Source organism: Rana temporaria, chromosome 4 (assembly GCF_905171775.1).
Source record: "Rana temporaria chromosome 4, aRanTem1.1, whole genome shotgun sequence".
NCBI lineage: Eukaryota > Metazoa > Chordata > Amphibia > Anura > Ranidae > Rana > Rana temporaria.
This window is the reverse complement of record NC_053492.1, coordinates 183,593,523-183,619,955: the sequence shown is the minus strand read 5'-3', so window position 1 is coordinate 183,619,955 and position 26,433 is coordinate 183,593,523. Positions and strand designations below refer to the sequence as shown.

At 42.8% G+C, this 26,433-nt stretch overlaps 1 protein-coding gene across 3 annotated transcripts in view; it reads right to left on the bottom strand.

Annotated features, from left to right (window-relative positions):
• The window catches only part of LOC120936805 (anosmin-1-like), a 40,846-nt gene extending 17,045 nt beyond the window's left edge, over positions 1 to 23,801 (bottom strand). Inside the window, exons 1-8 of one of the 3 annotated variants that reach the window (XM_040349465.1) lie at positions 23,402 to 23,801; positions 22,790 to 22,837; positions 12,237 to 12,299; positions 9,145 to 9,352; positions 8,882 to 9,066; positions 7,944 to 8,073; positions 1,396 to 1,601; positions 1,178 to 1,313 (exon numbers count right to left, since the gene is read on the bottom strand). In XM_040349465.1, coding sequence (XP_040205399.1) covers positions 1,178 to 1,313; positions 1,396 to 1,601; positions 7,944 to 8,073; positions 8,882 to 9,066; positions 9,145 to 9,352; positions 12,237 to 12,299; positions 22,790 to 22,837; positions 23,402 to 23,644 — 1,219 coding nt within the window. In that variant the 5' untranslated portion in view covers positions 23,645 to 23,801. The remainder of the gene's footprint in view (positions 1 to 1,177; positions 1,314 to 1,395; positions 1,602 to 7,943; positions 8,074 to 8,881; positions 9,067 to 9,144; positions 9,353 to 12,236; positions 12,300 to 22,789; positions 22,838 to 23,401) is intronic. The other 2 variants (XM_040349464.1, XM_040349466.1) reach the window with 2 other exon arrangements.
• Positions 23,802 to 26,433: the final 2,632 nt, after the last annotated feature.

Here is a 26,433-nt window from a genome sequence, read left to right as displayed (position 1 = left end):
GGAAGGTAAACTTTCTTCCCATTGACAACTTTCTGGTAGAGGGAATCAGATTTTCCTCAAGAATTTGATGGATTTTGCCCCATCCATTTTTCTTCTATCCTGACAAGTGCTCCAGTCTATGCTGCAGAGAAACACCCCCATAACAGGATATTACCACCTCCATGCTTTACTGTAGGAATGGTGTTATTTGGATGGTGAGCTGTATTGGATTTCCACCAGACATTTCGTTTGGTGTTGAGACCAAGTGATTAAATTTTAGTCTCATCTGACCGTAACACCCTATTCTATGTGACCTCAGAACCTTTAAGGTGCGTTTTGGCAAAGCTCAGTTGTGACTGCATGCAGCCTTTATTGAGGAGTTGCTTTTTTCTTATACAAGCCACATTTGTGGAGAATTTGTGATATTGTTGTCACATGCACACAATGACCACTCTTTATCAAAAATTCCTGCAACTGCTTCAGCGTTGCTGTAGGCTTCTTGGAAGCCTCTCTGACTAGTTTCCTCCCTCCTCTTTCATCCAGTTTGGAGCGACGTCCTGATCCTGGAAGGGTCTGTGTTGTACCAAATACCTTCCATTTCTTAATAATAGACTTGACTGTGCTCCTAGGAATTGTTAAAACCTTTGAATTTTTTTCGTATCTATCTGCTGACGGGGAGATCTTTTGACAATGCCTTGCAATAGTTGATTGTTTGCTTCAGTAGCACTACCAAGGTCTGAAATGCTTCAGGAAAGCTCTTTTCATGCTGAGCGAATCAAAATGACCACAGCTGATCACAGCTGAAAGTGAAATGTGCCATTGAGAAGATTATTAGCTACACCTAATTGAATTTACAAGTCATTTTTAGGAGGGGGTGATCCTTTTTCCACTCAGTGATTCTATTTTTTTCTCCTGACATGTTGGTGTTATATCTTTCACTTAGATGTTATAAGTTGCACTGAGTAAATACAGCTGGATAAAACAAAACTGTGTCTGCCTTCATTTCAGGCCGCAAAAAAACAAAATGTAATTATTTTAAAGGTGGTGATTCTTTTCTATACCGACTGTAAATATTTTAAAATGCACTGTAGGTTAACTTTCAGGCACCAGAGTTATGTGCATGCAATTAGGTTTATTGTCTCCATGTACCCTGGACTGGTTAGTATTAGTGCTAGGTAAGTCGCGGTCAATACCCTACCTTTCAATGTTGTGCTGATAATAAGCTGTGACTTTGAACTCTTCAGTCGTTTCTGACCCCAAAATGAGACTGCTTGTATTTTTACTAAATACTCAGTATTAGGCAGCAAATTTTCTAACGAGAACTCTGTGTTTGCCTGGAATAACACAGAAAACTGATTAACTGAACAGTGTAATATGAAGGGAGGCTGAAATTCCATAGCTTTTAATATTACACACCCCATCTGTTAGCCTCCAGCTGTCTTTTTTTCTCCCAGCCTGCAGATCACTATTGGTCTTACTGCTCCAGGATATTCTGTAATGGTGAATTTTTAGGTCTTGCTCTTGTGGTGCAGCCCAAGTAATACGCACAGTTAGGGTACCATCATGGATAGTTGTTAGGTTACCCTGTCTGAGACCAGTAGGAGCAGCTGGTGGCAATGGATCTGTACAGAATAATTAATGCAAAATACTGTTCAATTATTAATTTTAGTACATAGCACAATATAAAGGTACTACCCAAACACATGATAAGTATAATAAAATGTAAACAAAATGCTGTCTTTTGCATTGTTTATTGGTTAAAGACCAAATACTTATATCTGTTGTAGACCCAGAATTCCCTATAATAGATTATAGCGCTAATTCCGTCTTTCCAAAAGTCCAAAGTGAAAGTGTATCTCTTTATCACCTGGACTTTGTGTTATTTCTTTATAGTGCATTATGTAAATCTCTTTGAAAAAGTCGGACCCAATTGCCTGCTAGTAGCAGTAGTATTTAGGCAGACTTGAAAATTCTGTTGGGCATAAATTTCCTCTAGATTCTTCAGCAGATATATGGAGTCAGTAAGAAGAGATATAACTTATTAACAACTGTGTAATATTGAAATATTTGTTTTGGGCGGAGTTGGTCTTTTTAGTAACCTATCATAAGAGCATATTAGACCAGTCCCTAACAGGCACCAAAAAAGCTTAGCTATGCGGTTTGTTCTGAGGATAGCATCTCCGTGAGCGCCCACTGGAAGCTACACAGCATGCAGATTACAGGTTGCATTGGATGCTGGTTCCATAATATTCATAATTACAGACAGGCCCTGATATTAATACCAGTCACATTCTGGGACTTAATACTCAGTTTGAGTTATCCATCTGCACATAGCTGAATAGTTCTATTTATATAGACAGTTTGGGCTCATTTGTATAAATGTAGAGTCCACCTCTATCTGTATTCTACAAGGTCCCCAGTTAGAAACACTGGCACACGCATGCAGAGCAGCATTCAACTGTCTCAAGAATAAAGTCTGTATGTTACTTCTGCACAAGAAAATTTTAAAATACTATCAACAGCTGACAAAGTAACTCATTTTGACATTGTAACTCATTTTAAAATGGAAATACTATGAGGGTTATTTACTAAAGGTAAATCCACTTTGCACTACAAGTGCACTTGAAATTGCACTGAAAGTACACTTGGAAATGCAGTCGTTGTAGATCCGAGGGGGACATGCAAGGAGAATAAAAAACAGCATTTTAGCCTGCACATGATTGGATATTAAAATCACCAATGCTTCCCCTCATTTCAGATCTACCCCTCAGATTTACAGCGACTGCACTTCCAAGTGCACTTTCAGTGCAATTTTCAAGCTTTGCACTTGTAGGGCCAGATTCTCGTACATCCACGTATCTTTGCGCGGGCGTAACGTATCCGTTTTACGTTACGCCTCCGAAACTTAGACGGGCAAGTGCTGTATTCTCAAAGCAGTTGCTCCGTAAGTTGCGGCGGCGTAGCGTAAATCGGCCGGCGTAAGCCCGCCTAATTCAAATGTGGGACAGGGGGGCGTGTTTTATGTCAATGTTCTGTGACCCGACGTGATTGACGTTTTTCACAAACGGCGCATGCGCCGTCCGTTGAAATCTCCCAGTGTGCATTGCTCCTAATACGCCACAAGGACGTATTGGTTTCAACGTGAACGTAAATTACGTCCAGCCCCATTCATGGACGAGTTACGCAAACAACGTAAAATATTCAAATTTCGTCGCGGGAAGGTCGGCCATACTTAACAGTGGTACGCCGCACTTACGCCACCATATAGCAGGGGTAACTTTACGCCAGGAAAAGCCTAACGTAAACGGCGTAACTGTACTGCGTCGGCCGGGCATACGTTTGTGAATTCGCGTATCTAGCTGATTTACATATTTCGACGCTTAAATCAGCGTACACGCCCCTAGCGGCCAGCGTAAATATGCAGTTACGATCCGACGGCGTAAGAGACTTACGCCTGTCAGATCTAAGGGAAGTCTATGCGTAACTGATTCTAAGAATCAGTGGCATAGATACGACGGCGCAACTCAGAGATACGACGGCGTATCTGGAGGTACGCCGTCGTATCTCTTTTGAGAATCTGGACCGTAGTTTGTACTTGTAGTGCAAAGTGGATTGGCCTTTCCTAAAAATAACCCCCTATGTAAATTATAGTGGCAGCAAGCTCTTATTATTAAAAACATTATACACTGTATGGGCAAGCAAGCTCTTATTACTAGAAAAACATGCTGCAGATCTTTTGCAATACACTGTATGATAGCTGTAGGAGTATAAACAATTTAAATAGTGCAGGAAAAACAGTTGACACAGAGCAAAATATTTAGATAATGATTAGTTTGTAATCCTGTTGTGGCACAAGTTATAGATTTACTGTACTAGCAAATGGTTAGTTAAAATAGAATATAGGCAATCTTTTTTTTTTTTTCATTTTGGATAGAGCAAGGGAGGGTTATAACCCCTGTCAGATTTTTTTTCCACCATTGCAGATATTTTTGCTCTGTGTACACAGCAATTGCTATAGCTTCTGCTATGTAAAGCCTCATACACACAATAAGAAAACAGGATGAAAAATTCCACTTTCGACGATAATCTGATTGTTAGTACACAATTTTTTTTTTTTATTCCTAGTGTGATACCAGATCGTTCGATTTTCGTTTAATCAGTAGAGTTTTTGTCCGAAAATACAATACAAATACAATACAGCACTTTTTTTCCTGTTGTACGAGAATTTCCGTACTTTAGTAACCTATTCATATTCAATATGGAGACTAGCATGCAAAAAAATATAAAAAAATGGACGATAATCTCATTGTGTGTACAAGATCTTTTCGTTTAGGACACTTTGAAGTTGTCATTTAGAAGTACAAAGTAATAACATTATTGCTATTCTGTTTCATTTATGTGTAGATCAAGGGGGTGATCTCTGTTCTGCATGTGGTGTCCGTTAAGGTATATGTGAACTCTTATCTTGTAAAACAATCCATTCGGTTTAGAATAGAAATGCAAGGAAAAATTGTGTGTGTATATATTAAAAACATTATAATACCGTATTTTCTTTTTTTAATATTTTTTTTATTTTAGAAGTGCAACCTCTGTTCTCATCTGCATATGGGGCTTAGAGAACGGGGGGGGGGGGGGGGGGGTGAGACTGCGGGGGTGGTCGGGGATGAAGATCATATCAACAGGATGCAGAGAAACAGAAATATACTGATCTTCCCAGTGAAGAGCTATGTAAGGCTGGCCATGCATTATACAATTTTCTTGTACAACTTTCCTTTAGATTTAACAAAACCTTATAATAGAAGGTAAAACCTAAACACTTTCAATTTGGATGCAATAGGGCAGGCCCTTTCACTACATAGTTAAAGGTAAATCTAAAGAAAATTGATTAGGAAAATTGTATGGTGTATGGCCAGCTTTAGGGTGTGTGTAAGCAGGCAAACAAGCAAGCTGGGATGGTTGTGCTTCCATGCCCTATGGTGGTCAGTTTGAAACAGGAAAGCAAGGGGCTGGCAGGATCACCCGGTATTTTACACAAATGAAGCAATGCAAAGAGAACAGGATATGTTTTAAAACAAGTACCGTATATACTCGAGTATAAGCCGACCTGAGTATAAGCCGAGGTACCTAATTTTTACCACAAAAAAATGGGAAAACGTATTGACTCCAGTCATCTGCCCTCTATCTATCCATCAGCATACATGTGCTTCCACTGAGGAGACTTTAAATTTTAGAGTTAGGACTGCAGTACACAGGGAGCCTTGACGGGGCCCGCATGTATTTTCAAATGCGTGCAACTAAACCCCTGTTTTTAACACACTGTTAGGCCCCGTACACACGACAGAGTTTCTCGGCAGAATTCACAGAGAAACTCGGTCAAAACCCGGATTCTGCCGAGAAACTCTGTCGTCTGTACAGTTTTGGCTCGATGGAGCCGCCGAGGAGCTCGACGAGAAAATAGAGAACATGTTCTCTATTTTCTCGTTGTTCAATGGGAGAAGGCGGCCCGCCGAGCTCCTCGGCGGCTTCATCCCAGAACTCGACGAGGAACTCGACGTGCCAAGCACGTCGAGTTCCTCGACCGTGTGTACGGGGCCTGAGACAGGTGAATTTGGCTGGTTGCTGATTGGTTGGTAAGTTGAGCTTGGTTATTCTGTGTGTTTGTTGACATGCGTCCGCCCTTCCAATGCTCCTTGCTGTGAAGACCAGTCATAAGTAGGGGCAGTGACAGTTGTTTTTTGACTCGAGTATAAGCCTAGGGTGAGAAATACAGCAGCTACTGTAAGTAGATAAGAGGGTCAACAATGGCCATTTGCAGCTTCACTGTGCCCATTGCAAGCCTTACTGTGCCATTACAAACCTCATTGTGCCCATTACAAACATCACTGTGCCATTGCAAGCCTCACAGTCCCATTGCAAACATCACTGTGCCATTGCAAGCCTCACTGTGCCATTGCAAGCCTCACTGTGCCATTGCAAGCCTCACTGTGCCCATTGCAAACCTCACTGTGCCCATTACAAACATCACTGTGCCATTGCAAGCCTCACTGTGCAATTGCAAGCCTCACTGTGCCCATTACAAACATCACTGTGCCCATTACAAACATCACTGTGCCATTGCAAGCCTCACTGTGCCATTACAAACATTACTGTGCCCATTACAAACATTACTGTGTCCATTACATACATTACTGTGCCTAATGAGAGTCGTGTCATCCATACAGCCAGACGGCGGCCATCCATCCAGTGTTCAAAAGCCACGCCTCCCCCTCGTTCTCGTCTGTGATAGGGGAACACTCAGTTTCCCAGCAGTGAGTTAGTGCTCAGTGTTCCGCCTATCACGGACATCCTCTCATCCTCGTCCCACTCATCCTCGTCGTTATAATGTGCAAAGACCCATAGAATACAATAGAAGTGCTTCTACAGGCAGGTAAAAAAAAAGTCAAACACCTGTAGAATCAACCTTTTCTTTTGTCAGTGAGCATGGAGCCTTAGCACTGCTGGTAACATCATTAACATTGCCCAGTCTGGAATAGACGCACCAACCAAATTGGTGCTCGCTTGAGCTGAACCTCTGTCTGCAGGGAGAAGTGAAACATTTAGCTTTTGGTTGTTAGGGAGCCAGTGGCTACTCTATACTCAGCCTGAGGAATCCTGGCTGACAGGTGAATGTAAGCAAAGAGCAAAGGGGCAGGTACAGTGTAAAGAATATATATATTTTTTTAAATGGCATGGAGTCCCCCCTCATTCATATCAGATCATTTAAAGTGTTACTAAACCCACATCAGTAAAATCAGTCTGTATATGCATGCTTGTTATACTCACTGTGGAACCTATAGGGTTAATTTTCTGCATTGTGTAGAAAGGCTGTTTGATCCTGTCTTCTCTTAACCTCCCCTTCTTCCACTGTCCCCAATATAGCTGCTGATAGAACAGAGACTTGAGGTCAAGCTGCACATACTCAGTCTGGTGTGTATTGCTAGGGAGTTTTTTCTTGGGAGAGTGCATGTGATCAGCACAGGGCCAATAAGCACTGGCCAGACAGAGGGTCTAATAGGACAATCAGGGGAGCATGAAAACTCCTCCTACAAGCTTTAACCAGACACTGATAGAAGTCACACGCCTGCTATATACCGCTGATGACAAAAGTTAGTTTATATTTACTAAAATATTTTAGGGCTGTGGAAATGAAACATTAATTCCTCGATTAACCGTTAATCGTACTAGTGGTGCAACGGATCGTAAATGATCCGTGATCGTTCGGATCACGGATCATTTACGATCCGTTGCACCACTGGGTCACCACTGGGTCACCATATGCGGATCAGCACATCACGTGATCCGCAGAGCTCTGCTGCTGCCTTGGCCATAGGAAAGGCCACGGCTTCGGCCTAGCTCCCGAAGCGGCGGCCATCTTGGTCCACCCAGCGGCGGTAAATGCTCAAAAACGTCACTCACAAGGTTTTTTTTAACATTTTGATCCATTGAAAAAAAAAAAAAAAAAATTTCTTCAAGAAAAAGCTTAAAAGTGCTAAAGCGGAAAAACGCTAAAAACCCTATTGCAAAAACTTTGAAAAAAGTTGAAAAACTCACTGCAAAACTGCTGCCGTTTAATAACGTTATTTTAAAGTCCAGTATGCATGAGGCCTGAATGAGTTCAGGGGCAGTTGAAAAAAGCATCCAACTGCCTCTGAACGTACGTTTAGCAGCGTCCTGTGTACATGGGGCCTTACTGACAGAATAGGAAGTGAAAGGAGATCTTCCACATAAAGAGAGTGATAGCAATGGCAACTTGTCAGAGGTTCTAACATTTTCCTACTTCATCCAAAACTACAAATCATTGTTAATAATATTAACAAAACCTACAAAACCTAGTAATCTAGTGATTAGTTCAATCTGTGTTCCTCATACTTACTATTGGTGGTGCCTGAGGACAGTACTGGAAACCCCTATGAATTGATTCTTACCTTTCTTTGAATGGAAATGTTTACTTGGTGTGGTGAATCCTAGGGTGCCATGTACATTCACTGCTGCCACTCTGAACTGATACCATCTGTTTGGCCTTATGTCAGGCATACTGAAACGGTGTGTTGCTGTCTGTGGAAAAATAGAAGACATATTTTTACTGCCTCTTCTGACTAATTTTCATACACATAATTTATTATAGAAAAATTACCTTGATTTTCAACATGCAACTACACAAAATAGAAAAAAAAAATCCTCCTTTCAAATGTATTGTTTTTTTTGCATTTCAACACATAACTATGTGTCATCAAGTCCTTACCAAATGTTGAAATGATACTATCAAACTCATGTGACAGCCTACACATTGCAGATTTTATTTTAGCAAAATAATAAATCAACAAGAGTAAGCCATGCTATCAGGGTACATGTGTTTTATTTATTTCCCTGTGCTCTTTACAATTACTGTACATATAAGCCAAGTATATAAAAGACACCAAGGGGGTTATTTACTAAAGGAAAATCCACCTTGCACTACAAGTGCAAACTACAAGTGCACAATGCACTTGAAATTGCACTTGGAAGTCGCTGTAGATCTTAGGGGGACATGCAAGGTAAGTAAAAAACAGCATTTTAGCTTGCACACGATTGGATAATAAAATCAGCAGAACTTCCCCTCATTTCAGATCTTCCCCTCAGATTTACAGCGACTGCACTTCCAAGTGTACTCTCAGTGCAATTTCAAGTGCACTTTGCACTTGTAGTTTGCACTTGTAGTGCAAAGTGGATTTGCCTTTCGTAAATACAGTAACCCCCCATGGCTTTTCCATAAAGTCAACTAATATTTTACTTTGAATGCTCTTCTTGAGGTGTTCCCTTGCAGAAATCAAGCACTTATAACTGTTACATACTAGTAACGATATTATAGAAGGTCAACACTGACCACTGTTATTGTTTGCCAAGATGTAGACTGATCCTCACTAGGCTGAATGCCATAATTCCATCTTCTTTGCAGGATGTACAAAACTGGTTCTGCAGAGACATTGAATCTAGACTTCCATGTGATTCCTATGCTTCCATTGAAATGTTCATTAAATATGAAACCAGTGTTAGGTTTTAATGGCATGCCTGTAGGATAGAAAGGAGACTTTAGATATCCATGTGAACGCTATGATTTAAGTCTATCTATCCACGCAGATAGATTACCTTTGTTCTTATTAACTGGCACCTGGCAGGTGAAACCGCATCCATTGGCACAGCACTTCTTTATGCCAGGGCAGTCTTTGTCAATACTGCAACTTAACACACAAGCGGCAGTAAACCCAGACGCTCGGTGTGGAGGAGGGCAATCTCCCTGCTTGTTCATTTTAAGAGATTTCAAAAACTCACAGCTGGTCACACATTCATGGTGGTTCTACGTAGTGCAAAGAAAATACATAGAGAAGTTTTAATATATACAGTAAAATACTTTGACTTTATTTCTACAATAGTCGTAAAATTAAAACATTGGGTTGGTTTGCCTTTACTAATACGCACATTGCCTATCTACCATTTATATTTCCACTGTTGTACTTCTGTAGGTTGCATTTTCTTTAGGCTTTGTTACTGAATGGAACAGAGACATACTTTAAAGAGGAATTAGAGCCCTAGAAGTGCAATCATTGATATGTAGCCAGTTGGACCCATGCATGGAGCAATCTCAAATTCTGCCTGACTGTCATACTGTATATGAAATGGCACTTTTGTTAATGTAGGAGGGCATAGGAGGTGTATACAGGGAATATGTTGTTTAGAACAACCCCCTACAAGGGATTGCCATAAACACGTTTCGTGTTTTCCATATGTAGCACTAACCCCGAAGGAGCTGCTGGTTTATTTTGGGTGGCATGTTACCTCTATATCCCGCCATCTAGGGTACTTGATGAGAGCTGCAGTAAAGTCAATGTCCACACGACAGGTGTCTTTCTGTGCTTTTATTACCCAAACGATAAACAGTAGAAAGGTAAAGGGATAGCAAAATAGAAGATAGCAAATTCAGGTGTAACTGGATATGGAAAACAGTCCTGCTTCCAACGACAACTTTACTTCGCCACTCCAGCCGGAGTGGGTACAGTGCACCTGGACAGGCCTCTCTCACCAGCCTGGCAGCCAGAGTGTCACTCGGATGAATAGGATTAAGTCTCTGCCACAGACCCTCCTGAAGATTGGAGACAATTGTGGTCCAAAATCCTTCTTGACTGGATTTAGCACCTGGTTCTCCTTCACATAGCTTCTGGTTTGATTAGCAACTGATAGGCGACCCACGTCCAGCCTCTCAGAACCAAAGTGTCCTCCGATGAATAGACAGGCCTCTCCCGAAACACCAGCATCATGCTCGGTATCTCCCGGACAGGTTCCTCATCAGTCAGCTCCCTTCAATTGGACGGACAGCCCAGGACCACTTGGTGAAATAGGGACCCAGTCGACTCACTGGATCTATAATCTAGATGAATGCGCTCTGGACCAATGTGGTCCCGGAGCCAAGAATACACGCGCACGCACCCCTGCCAGGAGGGGCACACATGGGGTGGTGTGACAACTGTCAAGCTCAAGGGCGGGAACACAGCGACCCCGAAACCAATGGCGACCAACCCTCCTGATTGGCTGCCGGGAAAAGACATCCAACTACACTTGACCCCACTGCTGCCACCTGTCGGCCTGGGGTGGAACTCAGTACCCCAGACAACGACAGTATGCACAAACAGTACAGCCAAACTGAAGCAGAGGCCCCAAAATGTAACCAAATAAACAGGTTCCGAGCCAACTACCTCTCTGAACTCCCTCTAAATTTACCATAGCACCGGCTCTGAAAATAGCCAGGCACTACGCACATATTTCTAGATTAATTAATTTACATATAACATCTCTTACTTTGCCATTCCTTTGCTGTTTATCATTGTCATTGATGGCCAAAACCAGTGTAAACATTGCTTTGTTTACATTTAGCCTATCTGCAGTCTGCACTGTACTATTGAGCAACATTCTTGCAGATCGGGACTAAAATAGCAAGAATGGCATTTGATCACACATCAGTCTGGTTTATGTCTTCATTGTGAGAAATTATATAAATCGTGCTAACTCTAAAACATAAACACTTTTTGAAAGCGCAAAATTATGATTTTAAATGTGAGTGATATATGATGATATATATATCTCACTAATATATCAAAGACAATGGAGATTGATGGCCACTAGAAGGCGCTATGTGGCAATCTCAGAACCCCTCAGTGTTAGTAAAACAGTGATATGATAGTACCAACAGAAGAATTAATTATATACATTTCGATCAAAAAACACATGTAAACGAAAACTGGAAACAAAAATAAAATTGAATTGAAATTAAAAAAAAAAAAAAAAATGAAAAGTTAAGGATTAGAAATTGTGACAATAAAGTCCATAAGTTTTCAACAGATGGATTATCAGACACCCGTGGTTTGTGCCAAATTTCAGATAGGTTGCAAACGTGTCCAAAGAAAACAGTGATGTATCCTTCACCAGACTATGGATTGGCTCCTTACCAAAACTCCATGATCCCTCATTACAGGGGATCATAAACAGTGTGTAATGGGTAGTCACTCCTAGTCTCATAGTTCAGACATATGCGTTCCAATTTCGGTCTCATTCACAAGTGATTTCACCGGCATCAATGCCCACCATGTAAAAATAATAATAATAGCTCCACATAGTGTGTTAAATGAGTTAAAAGATCGTTTTGAATCTGATGTGCCGGCCGGTACACAGATTCTCAGACACCCGTTCACTGGGGGGAACGTTTGGAGCTTCTTGGGTGACGACAGCGCGCCGCTCCGCCCTACGTACGTTTCGTAAAATATTACTTCTTCCAGGGGAAGATCGTCTTTATTTCCTTCTTTTGATATCTCCAGTTAGGAGCTGAGCCAGCAACTGTTTGCAGATGATTCAGGCCAACCTTACCTGGTGTGGTGTTTTCCTTTCTACATGATTTGCTAAGTAGTTGTAATATACCGTTTTGTATGTACAGTTTAGCTAATAAATGGCAACATTGGAAAACTGGGTTTGGATGGGAAGGTTTGTTTTACCTTCAGGCGTTAAACAGTTAAGCTGTTTAATACACCCATGTATGCATAAGTGAGGTCAAGATTCCAAATATAACTCATGAGGGTTATTGAACATCAACACTTGCAAGTCAGAGTCCGAAGTTGTAATTTACCGTAGTTGGCTGAATATGCTAATTCCAGTCTGAATGGAAGTCAAAAAGTTGAGATACCATTAGACATTACCTCACATTTCTTGTGACACTGCTGTGAAGCTTCTTCCCATTGGCCCATGCATGGCTGCATACACTGAAAAATACTAGAGTTGTTAGAACACATCCAACAGTATTTAAACACATCGCTTTTATCATAAAATCAAGAACTCCTCTTAAACCACAGGATATTATATTAAAGAATTCCATACATATTTATCTTTTATAAGATGCATTAAAAGTAGATCTTTTAAGCCTGCATGAATCAATTTCAGACATGTCACAATAGCAGCAACAGTAAAATCTTTTCAAAAAGCTCTACTTTTTATAATTAAAAGCAGTCTTTGTGCTCCAGTCAAGTGACTTTGCTAAGATAGGGTTGTCATTTTTTCTTCAAGCCAAAACCGAACACTTTAGTGGCACACATCACTTTATTTATTAATGTTTTTAAGCGGGAACGCTGTGGACTCTGGTGTAAAGAGGAACCCTGATGCAAGTGGGTTTTTTGCTCACCAAGGCCCACAGTTACATCAGTTTCCCCCCCCCCCAACCACAGCCTTTGCAGCTTATTGGGAGTGGGTAACATACTAAGTATTTTTTTAAGGTGAACTTATCCTTTAAAATAAAAATATTTTGACAAAACCACATTTAATTTGTTAGAAAATTGTGACAAAAATTACAACGTCAAAAAAACTAAAAATACCTTTTGCTAAATACCTTAGACCAGTGGTCATCAACACTGTCTCAGGACCCACTAACAGGCCAGGTTTTATGTATTACCTTGGGGGGATACAGACTAGAATACTGCAATCACTGAGCAGCAAATGATATCACCTGTGATGTATTTCAGTTATCTTGCAAACCTGGCCTGTTAGTGGGCCATGAGGACAGGGATGATGACCACTGCCTTAAGCCCCATACACACTATTGGATGTTCTGCAGCTTTCTTGATTGCCTGCCTGATTGCATGCAAATTGAAACTCTTAAGGTTTGACCTCATATTATATGATTAAAAAAAAAAAAACAGTGATATCTAAATATGCCTGCTTAAAAAAAATTCTTGTCTTTCATCAAATGGCAACTTAAAGCGGAGGTCCGCCTAAAAAACCCCACTAAAAGCCAAAAGCTACAAATACTGCAGCTGCTGACTTTTAATAAATGGACACTTACCTGTCCAGGGTACCCGCAATGTTGGCAGCCGAAGCCGATCAATTGCTCGGCTCTCGGCTGCCCCGCTGCCATCCTTGGTGAGGGAATCAGGAAGTGAAGCGTCGCAGGTTCACTTCCTGGTTCCCTACTGCACATGTGCGAGTCGCGCTGAGCGTCCTCACTGGTCTCTGCTGTCTTCTGGGACCTGTGTGTTTCCCAGAAAACAGCAAGGGGGGAGGGAAGTGGCGTAACCCCTGCAGGGGTCTATGCCCGGAAGTGGGTGAAAACACCTGTATTGTACAGGTATCTGCACCCCCTCACCCTGAAAGGTGCCAAATGTGACACCGGAGGGGGGGAGAGTTCTGAAAGCAGAGGTTCCATTTTTGTGTGGACCTCCACTTTAACATAAACAGACCACGAGAATGTAATCTAATATATAGAAAAACATAGATTATATGGCAGATCTGGCTTGTTTTGAAAATAAGGAGCATTTCTAGGGCATTCACAGACAAAATGTGAGTGTCACTCAGTACAGCATTCAGCCCTTTCCAGCCGCAGCGTATTTTAGCTTGCCATTGACTGTGGCAGGTTGTAGTGTGCCAGATTAGTGTGCCAGATCTCTCTGGCACACTAAAACCCTGGGATGTAACTCACAGAAGCTAGATGTCACCCTTACAAGGGGCCTTAGAGCTAAAAGCTACCAGTCTTAGTCCTGGATGCAAAAAGCCAAATGACTGCCTGTTTGATCCATTAATAATCCACACCTGTAGCATTGCAAAAGACCACACAATATTTTTTTTTTTTTTACTATAAGTATTTTGTGAAGGTGTGGGTAGCACTCAGTAGCGGCCCATCCATAGGGGGCGCCCGGGTCAGTAAAAAAATAATAATAATAAAAAATGTATGCATTTATCCCCCCCAATGCAGTATGTTCGCAGCCTCTGTTAATCTCGAGCAGTATGTCCGCAGTCTCTGGTAATTTCGTGCAGTATGTCCGCAGTCCCTGGTAATCTTGTGCAGTATGAGTATGTCCGCAGTCTCTGGTAATTTCATGCAGTATGTCCGCAGTCTCTGGTATTTTCGTGCAGTATGTCCGCAGTCTCTAGTAATCTTGTGCAGTATTTCAGCAGTCTCTGGTAATCTTGTGCAGTATGTCTGCAGTCTTTGGTAATTCGTGCAGTATGTCCGCAGTCTCTGGTAATCTCATGCCCATTTGTCCGCAGTCTCTGGTAATTTCGTGCAGTATGTCCGCAGTCTCTGGTAATTTTGTGCAGTATGTCCGCAGTCTCTGGTAATCTTGTGCAGTATGTCCGCAGTCTATGGTAATCTCGTGCAGTATGTCCGCAGTCTCTGATAATCTCATGCCCATTTAGAGTCCTTCATTACTAACAGTGTAATTTTTTTAATTGTTTGCGCCGATCTGTAAGGCTGCGCTATATACCATGATTTGTGATGCTGGGGCTATATTCTCTGTGCTGTGATGCTGAGCTGTATACTCCTGACACTATGAGTGGAATACAGGGGACGGAGTGGGTGGATTCTATAAGAGGTGTGGCTTATGAGAAGTGGGATGGACCAAATGTGGAGGGGCGGGGTCTTGCGCCCCCCATCCTGAAACTTCACCAGCCGCCACTGTTAGCACTCCTGGCTTTCATTGGTTTAGCATTCTTATTATCTGTCTGGGTTATTTCATAGCAGTAGCTGTGTCTTATTTATACACTATATTACCAAAAGTATTGGCACACCTACTTTTACACACACATGAACTCTAATGGCATCCCAGTCTTGGTCGGTAGGGCTCAATATTGAGTTGGCCCACCCTTTGCAGCTATAACAGCTTCAAATCTTCTGGGACTGTCACCAAGGTTTAGGAGTGTGTCTTTGGGAATGTTTGACCATTCTTCCAGAAGCACATTTGTGAGGTCAGGCACTGATGTTGGACGAGAAGGTCTGGCTCGCAGTCTACGTTCATATTCATCCCAAAGGTGTTCTGTTGGGTTGAGATCAGACCAACCAAGTTCCTCCACCCCAAACTCGCTCATCCGTGTCTTTATGGACCTTGCTTTGTGCAGTCATGTTGGAACAGGAAGGGGTCATCCCCAAACTATTCCCATAAAATCGGGAGCATGAAATTGTCCAAAATGTCTTGATATGCTGATACCTTAAGAGTTCCCTTCAGTGGAACTAAGGAGCCAAGCCCAACCCATGAAAAACAACCCCACACCATAATCCCCCCTCTACCAAATGATTTGGACCAGTGCATAAAGCATGGCCCACAAAGACATAGATGAGCGAGTTTGGGGTGAAGGAACTTGGCTGGCCTGCACAGAATCCTGACTTCAACCCGATAGATCACTTTTGGGATGAATTAGAGTGCAGACTACGAGCCAGGCCTTTTCATTCACATCAGTGCCTGACCTCACAAATTTGCTTCTGGAAGAATGGTCAAACATTCCTATAGACACACTTATAAACCTTGTGGAAAGCCTTTCCTGAAGAGTTTAGCTATTTTAGCTGCAACGGGTGGGCCAACTCAATATCGAACCTTACGGACTAAGACTGGAATGCCCTTGATTGCAGAGTGGCTCAACAGAGTAAGAGAGACAGGGACCATGGAGGACTTGGTCCTCTCAGCCCAAAATAAGAGAAAACAGTACAACCAAACATGGATGAGATGGAATTTATTTATGTATTCAGAGGAGGGGAAGAAATTACTAGACGGGGTACCGGAGGAGTGAGGTGTACCCAATAGGAGTTAGGTACCTGTAATCAGTGGTATGTACCTGCACATAGGGAAATACAGAAATCAAATCCATCATCTCTTTATTTTTTGGGGGAGGGGGATTTTATATACATTTTTTTTCTGTTGTATTGGGGGATAGGGGGGACATTTTCCGATGTAGAAAAAGGGAAGGGAAAGAAAAAAGAAAGGGGGGAAAATAGAGAGATGTCATCAATTAATATCTTAAGGCCTTAGAACCACGGCAATGGTGAAAGAGGGAAATATAAATAAATAAAAATTAATATATAGGTATAACTATTATGGATTGCCATGCCGATTTAAAGGTACTAAGGTTGGGGGGAAAATGTAAATGTAAATGTAAATGTACATATACTCGATGGACTGTAGTTGTGATAACGTGTTTGTTGATATCTCCTTTTTTGATAAAATAAAATATTAAAATATGAAAAAAAAAAGACTGGAATGCCATTATGCCAATAAAGTTCATGTGTGTGTAAAGGCAGGTGTCCCAATACTTTTGGTAATAAAGTGTATGTCTTTATTAGGAATTTTGTTAAGCCTGGTAGAATGCATTGTGTACAGTAAGGGAACCAATATTTAATCCCCTGCTGATTTTGCAAATGTTCCCACTAACAAAGAAATGATCAATCTATAATTTTAATGGTAGGTTTATTTTAATAATGAGAGACAGAATATCAACAAAAAAATTCTGAAAAACGCATTTCAAAAGTTGATTTGCATTTTATTGAGTGAAATAAGTATTTGATCTCCTATCAATCAGCAAGATTTCTGGCTCCCGGGTGTCTTCTATACTGGTAACAAGCTGAGGCTAGGAGCACTCTGTGTACCTGTATAAAAGACACCTGTCCACAGAAGCAATCAATCAGATTCCAATCGCCCCATCATGACCAAGACCAAAAGCTTTCCAAGGATGTCAGGGACAAGATTTTAGACCAACACAAGTCTGGAATTGGCTACAAGACTACCAAGGCTACCAAGACTACAAGGCTACCAAGCAGCTTGGTGAGAGGGTGACAACAATTGGTGCGATTATTTGCAAGTGAAAGAAACACAAAATAACTGTCAATCTACCTCGGTCTGGGGCTCCATGTAAGATCTCACCTCGTGGAGTTTCAATGATCATGAGAACGGTGAGGAATCAACCCAGAACTTGTCAATGATCTCTAGGCAGCTGGGACCATAGTCACCAAGTAAGCAATTGTTAACACACTACTTCATGAAGGACTGTGGGGCAAATCCACAAAAGAGATACTCCGGCGTAAGCCGTCGTATCTCTGGTTCTAACTTTGGAACTGATCCTCAGAAGCAGTTTTCCTAAGTTAGGCAGAAGATCCGACATCTGTAAGGGACTTACACTGCCGGATCTTAAGATGCAGTACCGCATCCGCCACTGGGGGCATTTCGAGTCGAAATGCCTCTGTTAGTATGCAAATTAGCACTTAGGGCGATCCTCAAAGCTTTTGTACCTAGTTTTTTCGCCGTAAGTGTTAGTTTGCCTGGTGTAAAACTAGGGCTGCTTTTACAAAGTGTAAAGTTAGTCACACCTTGTAAAGGCCCATTCAAGCGACGGCATTTGGTATGCATTCCCGAGGGAGAACTCCATGCCAATTTTCAAAGAAAAAAACGGCATGGGTTCCCCCTCAGGAGCATACCAGGCCCTTAGGTCTGTTATGGGTTGTAAGGAGACCCCCCTCCGCCGCAAAATTGACGTAGGGGGTCCCACTACAATCCATACCAGACCCGTATCCAAAGCACGCTACCCGGCCAGCCAGGAAGGGAGTGGGGACGAGCGAGCGCCCCCCCCCCCTCCTGAGCCGTGCCAGGCCGCATGCCCTCAACATGGGGGGGTTGGGTGCTCTGGGGCAGGGGGGCGCACTGCGGGCCCCCCCACCCCAGAGCACCCTGTCCCCATGTTGATGAGGACAGGACCTCTTCCCGACAACCCTTGCCATTGGTTGTCGGGGTCTGCGGGCGGAGGCTTATCGGAATCTGGGAGTCCCCTCAAATAAGGGGGCCCCCAGATACCGGCCCCCCACCCTAAGTGAATGGATATGGGGTACATCGTACCCCTATCCATTCACCTGTAGGCAAAAAGTAAAAGTTAATAAACACACAACACAAGGCTTTTTAAAATAATTTATTATTCTGCTCCGGAGGCCCCCCCTGTCTTCGTTATTAGCTCAATTAGCAGGGGGGGCTTCTTCTTCCGCTCTCCGGGGGTCTTCTTCCACTCTCCGGGGGTCTTCCGCTCTCCGGGGGGGGCTTCTCCGGACTCCGGGGGGCTTCTTTCATCTTCTCCCCTCTTCTGCTCTTGACTCGGCGAACCCCGGTTCTTCTGCAGCTCTCCGGTGCCTTCTTCTTCAGCGCTGGCTGCCTGCTATGTTTGTGTGTTAGCTCGATTTCAAACAGGCAGCCGGCGCGGTCTTCTGTTGCGTCAGGGTCTTCTGGTCTTCTGTTCTTCCGATGTTGCCTCGTCGCCTGTTGTCGCTGTAATGATGGAAGCGCGCCTTGCATCCCATATATATAGGCATCACCGTCCCATCATGCTCCGGCAGGTACCCACGTGGTGGGTGCACGTGGGTAGGCACCCACCACGTGGGTACCTACCGGAGCATGATGGGACGGTGATGCCTATATATATGGGATGCAAGGCGCGCTTCCATCATTACAGCGACAACAGGCGACGAGGCAACATCGGAAGAACAGAAGACCAGAAGACCCTGACGCCACAGAAGACCGCGCCGGCTGCCTGTTTGAAATCGAGCTAACACACAAACATAGCAGGCAGCCAGCGCTGAAGAAGAAGGCACCGGAGAGCTGCAGAAGAACCGGGGTTCGCCGAGTCAAGAGCGGAAGAGGGGAGAAGATGGAAGAAGCCCCCCGGAGTCCGGAGAAGCCCCCCCCGGAGAGCGGAAGACCCCCGGAGAGCGGAAGAAGAAACCCCCCCCGGAGAGTGGAAGAAGACCCCCGGAGAGCGGAAGAAGAAGCCCCCCCTGCTAATTGAGCTAATAACGAAGACAGGGGGGGCGTCCGGAGCAGAATAATAAATTATTTTAAAAAGCCTTGTGTTGTGTGTTTACTACATTTTACTTTTTGCCTACAGGTGAATGGGTAGGGGTACGATGTACCCCATATCCATTCACTTAGGGTGGGGGGCCGGTATCTGGGGGCCCCCTTATTAAAGGGGACTCCCAGATTCCGATAAGCCCCCGCCCGCATACCCCGACAACCAATGGCAAGGGTTGTCGGGAAGAGGTCCTGTCCTCATCAACATGGGGACAGGGTGCTCTGGGGTGGGGGGGCCCGCAGTGCGCCCCCCTGCCCCAGAGCACCCAACCCCCCCATGTTGAGGGCATGCGGCCTGGCACGGCTCAGGAGGGGGGGGGCGCTCGCTCGTCCCCACTCCCTTCCTGGCTGGCCGGGTAGCGTGCTTTGGATACGGGTCTGGTATGGATTGTAGGGGGACCCCCTACGTCAATTTTTCGGCGGAGGGGGGTCTCCTTACAACCCATAACAGACCTAAGGGCCTGGTATGCTCCTGAGGGGGAACCCATGCCGTTTTTTTCTTTGAAAATTGGCATGGAGTTCTCCCTCAGGAATGCATGCCGAGCGTCGCTGTCATTTTTTTTTCTAATTATTTGTTTTCCCGGCGCGTCTTTTTTTCACCCGTCGCAACTTTAGTGTCCCGTCGCAATCCACAAAGCCGCCCGGCGTCAATTACGTTCGCGCGATGCACGTCGGGAAAATGACGTCACACGCATGCGCAGTACGGCCGGCGCGGGAGCGCGCCTCATTTAAATTGTAAACGCCCCCCGGAGAGGAGGAACGCCTTACGACGGCGGCACTTAACTTACACGGCTTGAAATTTTTACGTAAGTGCTTTGTGGATCAGGCACTTAGGTAAAAACTTTAAGTCAGTGTAACTTAACTGCTGCAAGTTAAGTTACGCCGCCTGGCTGAGGATTTGGCCCTAAAATCCTGCAGCGCCACAAGGTCTCCCTTCTCAAGATAGCTCATGTAAAGGCCCATCTGAAGTTTGCTAATGAACATCTGAATAATTTAGAGGAGAACTGGATGAAAGTGTTGGGGTCAGGTGAGACCAAAATCAAGCTCTTTGGCCCCAACTCAACTCGTTATGTTTGGAGAAGGAGAAATGCTGCCTATGACCCCAAGAACACCATCCCCATTATCAAACATGGAGGTGGAAATATAATGCTTTGGGGGTATTTTTCTGCTAAGGGGACAGGACTACTTCACTGCATCAAAGGGACGATAGAAGGGGAAATCTACTGTCAAATCTTGGGTGATAACCTCCTTCCCTCAGCCAGGGCATTGAAAATGGGTCGTGGATGGGTATTCCAGCATGACAATGACCCAAAACATACGGCCAAGGCAACAAAGGAGTGGCTCAAGGAGAAGCAAATTAAGGTCCTGGAGCGGCCTAGCCAGTCTCTAGACCTTTATGCCATAGAAAATATGTGGAGGGAGCTGAAGGTTCGAGTTACCAAAGGCCAGCCTGGAAACCTTAATGACTTGGAGAGGATCTGCATTGAGGAGTGGGACAAAATCCCTCCTGAGATGTGTGCAAACCTGGTGGCCAACTACAAGAAACGTCTGACCTCTGTGATTGCCAACAAGGGTTTTGCCACCAAGTACCAAGTCATGTTTTGTGATGGGGTCAAATACTTATTTCACTCAATAAAATACAAATCAATTTATAACTTTTTTTGCTGTTATTCTGTCTCTCACTGTTAAGATAAACCTACCATTAAAATTATAGACTGATCATTTCTTTTTCAGTTGGCAAATGTACAAAATCAGCAGGGGGTCAAATACTTTTTCTCCCTCACTGTATGCTAACACAGGTTCCTCCTTAAAAATGTAAAAACAATACATGTTCTTTATATGGTATATAGAATATATAGAATGAGTATGTTATCAGAAAGCAGAATGCACCAACATGTAGTGGCCCAGATTCAGAGAGCAATTGCGTCTGCGTAACCATAGTTACGCAGCGCAATTGCTTACTTGCGCCAGCGTAACGACTTCTCCTGATTCAGAGAGCTCGTTACGCCGACTGCAGCCTAAGGGCTCTTTCACACGTCCGTTCCGTTCGTCCGTTTTTTGGACGTCCGTTAACGGACCGCAATGCCTCCCTATGGGCTAGCGTCCGTTAGCGGATGAGCATCCGCTAACGTCCGTTAGCATCCGCCTGCGTTCAGTTCCGTTTTTTTGGACGGAAGAAAACCCTATTTTTCTTCCGTCTAAAAAACGGAACGGACGAAAAACTGACGTTAACGGATGATCCGTTTATCATCCGTTCCGCTAACATCCGTTTTTCTATGTAAAAAGCCCCCAAAAAAAAAAAAAAAAAAACGGATGAAAAAACGGATGGAAAAACTGATGCAAAAACTGATGCAAAAACTGATGAAAAACTGACGAAAAACTGACGAAAAACTGATGGAAAAAACGGATCAACTGATGAAAAAAAAACTGATCTGAAAAACTGAACGGACGTGTGAAAGAGCCCTAAGATATGCGTGGCATAAGGCTCTTATGCCCTCATATCTTAGGCTGCATTCTTACGCAGGCCGCTAGGTGGCGTTCCCGTAGTGGTCAGCGTAGAGTATGCAAATTGCATACTAACGCCGATTCACTACCGTAGGCGCGCCCTGCGTACGCAGTTTACGTCGTTTGCGTACGTCGTGTTTAGCGTAAGGCTTCTCCTGCTAATAGCAGGCGCAGCCAATGCTAAGGATACCCGTCGTTCCCGCGTCGCGAGGTTTAAATTTTACGTAGTTTGCGTAAGTGAATCGTGAATGGTGCTGGACGCCATTCACGTTCACTTTGAAGCAAATGACGTCCTTGCGACATCATTTACCGCAATGCACGTCGGGAAAGTTTCCCGACGGAGCATGCGCTCTACGCTCGGCGCGGGAACGCGCCTAATTTAAATGATTCCCGCCCCCTACGGGATCATTTACATTAGGTGCCCTTACGCAGGGCATTTTTGAGGAGCGCCCACGCAAATTACGTGGCTACTGCTTCATGAATGAAGCGTAGCGCAAATAATTTGCGTAGGCGCAGGGTAAAAAGGGTACACTGCGCCTCCGTAAGGAGCGCGCAGCTGTACCTGAATCTACCCCAATGATGACATTCTTTAATGTAAGTGTAACAATTTGAAGGGTCATACATACAAACACTGGGTGCACAAGCATATCTAGTCTCTGTATTCATAAGCCACATTAAAGCTGGCCGTACATAGTATATTTTCAAATTAATATTTGTCAAAAAAATAATTATGAACGTTTGTATGAAAATTCCTGAACTAAAACCACAAACGCTGATAGAAATTTGTTCTTTGGAGAAAATATTTCCACCCTGCTCCTATTAAATGTTCTTGTCACTGCGGTCAAATAAATATTGATTTGACCCCACTAATGATTAAGAATTTTAAAAAGAACATATTTAAAATGAAAAATGTTGAACTAAATTCTTTTAGCATATGGCCAACTTGAGCCTCTGCTGATTTCAGGTTCCTGCATTCTCCAAGATAGGTGGCATTTGTGCATTTCCATTTTAAATCAACACATTTCTTCATTGCTGGTATCAAAGCAACCACACATTTTTATCTTCTAAACACTATTTATTTCTAGACAATAATTTGTACTTACCTGTGAGCACCGCCGCTTTTTCCCACACCAAGCCAAAATATTATCATCCTAGAAACAAAAAATACATACTAAGCCCAGCAAATTGATAGCAGGTATACATTTCTACATTTCTATAAAACCTGTGTAAATAACTAAATGAAATGAAACCATCTAATAAATTTCAAGTGTAAATTCAAAAAAAAATTTTTTTTTTTTCGTTTTTTAAATGAAAGTATATTTTTTCATTTGTTAGGGATACATTTGCAAATCTTTTTCTTTTTATTTAATATTATAGATAGATTTTTTTTTCGACTTCTGGTGATATACAAAAAAAGGCACCCTGCAAGTGCTTCTATTTGACCATATGAATTTCTACTATAAATTCACTAAGGAAATAGAACAAAATAACATAGACTCAGTGGGACTGATTTACTAAAACTGGAGCGTGCAAAATCTGGTGCAGCTCTGCATAGAAACCAATCAGCTTTAGTTTTTTTTTTTGTCAAAGCTTAATTGAACAAGCTGTAGTTAGAAGCTAATTGGCTACCATGCACAGCTGTACCAGATTTAGCATTCTCCAGTTTTAGTAAATGAACCCCACTATAATTTCTTTATGTTCTGTGACCCAAATACCTGAAGACTTCTGAAGCTGGCAGATAGCTGTGTGATGTGGTGGGTCAGGCAACGTGATGTGCATCTGGCTAATGTTATCTTCTTCTCGGTGTCTCCTTCATCCCTTTTGTCCACTCTCCTGGTAAAAGCAGCACCCATTACAATACTGTACACCAGCAAAACACCAAGGTTCCCATCAAAGAAAAGTACAGCCATTCTTACAGGTAACTGGCACTCTCTCAAAGCTGTAATGCTCTTATACATGAATCTGTTAGCAATCTATGTCTGGGTGGGTGCTACGTCTAGCAGGGTCACTCCCCCATCTATAGGACCCCACAGCATTTTCTGCCTTCACAATCTAACATACATCCTGGCTGTTCTCAGATTTCTACATATGTTTTGTACAATGAATGATTTTATTGGAGTCAGGGGTGCAGGTGACACTTCAATTTCACGATTTACAGTAGCATAAAAAAGTCATTTTGCCACAGTGGCTGTCAGTATTTAGCACGCAAACAGAGGGGCAGATTCACATACATCGGTGCATATTTGCGTCGGGCGTAGCGTATCTAAGATGCACTACGCCGCCGTAACTTACTTGTTTTTTTTTGAATCCTCAAAGAATTTGCGCCGTAAGTTACGGCGGCGTAGTGTATCTTTGGCAGCGTAAGGGCGCGCAATTCAAATGGATGTGATGGGGGCATGTTTTATGCAAATACGTTGTGACCCGACGTAAACAAGTTTTTTTTTTTGAACGGCGCATGCGCCGTCCGTGGGGGTTTCCCGGAACAAGCCAATGTTTTCGACGGTGACGTCATTTTACGCAAATCCCTATTCGCGAACAACTTACACAAACGACGTAGAAAATTCAAAATTTGACGCGGGAACGACGGCCATACTTAACATTGAGCACGCCTCATAATAGCAGGGGTAACTATACGCTGGAAAAAGCCGAACGCAAACGACGTAAAAAAATGCGCCGGCCGGACGTACGTTCGTGGATCACCGTAACTAGCTAATTTGCATACTCGACGCGGAATTCGACAGAAACGCCACCTAGCGGCCGCCGAAAAAATGCACCTAAGATCCGACGGCGTACTAAGACGTACGCATGTCGGATCGATCCCAGATGCAGTCGTATCTTGTTTTGTAGATACAAAACAAAGATACAACGCGGGAACTTTAAAATTACGCGGCGTATCAATAGATACGCCGGCGTAATTCTTTTGTGGATCTGCCCCATAATATCTACTGACGACATTTTGAATTGGGATTGCAATTAAATAACAAAGACGTCACCATTGGCAATAGAACACATTTTTCTTTTATTTAAGAGTTGTGCGCAGGTATTTTATCATTTACATATACTTCTATACAAGTAAGAAAAACATTTTTAAAAGCAAAAAATAATACAATTATACACTTCTTTTTGTACAATTTTACCAAAACTGTATAATATGAGGTCAGACCTAAACACTTTGAATTTTTATGTAATCAGGCAGGCCCTTACACTACATAGTTGAAGGCAAATCTAAAGGAAATTGAATAAGAGTATAATGTATGGCCAGCCTAAAGCTGGATACACATTATACAACTTCTCGTTGTTCGATTTCCTTTAGGCCTCGTACACACGACCGAGGAACTCGTCGGGCGAAACACATAATTTTCCTCGTCGAGTTCCTTGTTAGGCTTGTCGAGGAACTCGACAAGCTTGCTTTGCGTACACACAGTCAAGACAAAATCTCCTCGTTCTCAAACGCGGTGACTACAACACATAGGACGGCAGGGGAAGTTCGATTCCACTTGCACAACTCTTGGGGCTGCTTTTGCTAATCTCATGTGTTTGTGTGTTAAGTAAAAGTTTGGTAAGAGACGATTTGCACTTTTCAGTCTGTTACAGCTTTAAAAATGTGTTCTCTCCATTACAAATGCTACTTTTACTCCCGTCTCATACTTTATTATGACCAAGCGCGGGTTCCTTAGCATACACACGCTAGAGTTGCTTGTCGGAAACCAGCCCGACGAGGAACTCGACGAGTCAATTTGACTCCCGTCGAGGAAAAAGAGAACTTGCTCTCTTTTTGGCTCGACGAGTTCCTCGACAGTTTCCTCGATGAAAAATGTACACACGACCAGTTTCCTCTGCAAAAAAAACTCTCCCACCAAGTTTCTTGATGTATTCTGCCGAGGAAACTGGTCGTGTGTACGAGGCCTCAGATTTACTTTCAACTATGTAGTGCAAGGGCCTGCCTGATTACATAAAAATTATAATAAAGTAATAAAGTGTTTAGGTTTGACCTCATATTATATGGTTTTGGTAAATCTAAACGAAAAAATCTAAAGAAAATTGTATAGTATGTATCCAGAGATACCAACGATATGGGGCTCATTCTTGTTCCCACCCATACCAGTAATATTTTGTTTATTTTATTCTTGCTGAAGTCAACATTATAAAAGTTTGATTTATTCCCACTAACAGCACAATAGGACTTATTTTACTTCCACCGATTAGACATGTGCACACTGAAATATTTTGTTTTGCAATTTCGTTTTCGTCCGAAAAATAAATGTATTTAGTTACTCCCGAAATTCGTTTTAATTTATTTTGTTTCTTTAAAAAATGCATTAGTCCAAAAATCCGAAATAATTAAGGTCGAATCTGTCATTGAAGGCTTATGGTGTCGAATGTTCTAAGAAGATTTGACGGAGCAGCTAAACTGTACGACGCCACAATCGTACATTTCCGGTTGAATGTTCAGACTACAAGCTATAGTAGAATTCTAATGTTTTATGACTAGTAATAATTATATTTATTAATTATTATTACTAGTCAACCAACATTAGAATTCTTCTATAGCCTATGGGCTGAGCATTTGACCATAAATGTTCGCTCGCGGCAACTGCTTCGTCGAATCTTCATGTCGAATCTTTTCTCTCTATGTCGAATAATCTTGAACTAATAGTTAGGTTAGGCACATTCGACCTTTTTTGCTATTATCTCTATAATGTCAAATCTTTTCTCTCTATGTCGAATCTTTCCTCTCTATGTAGAA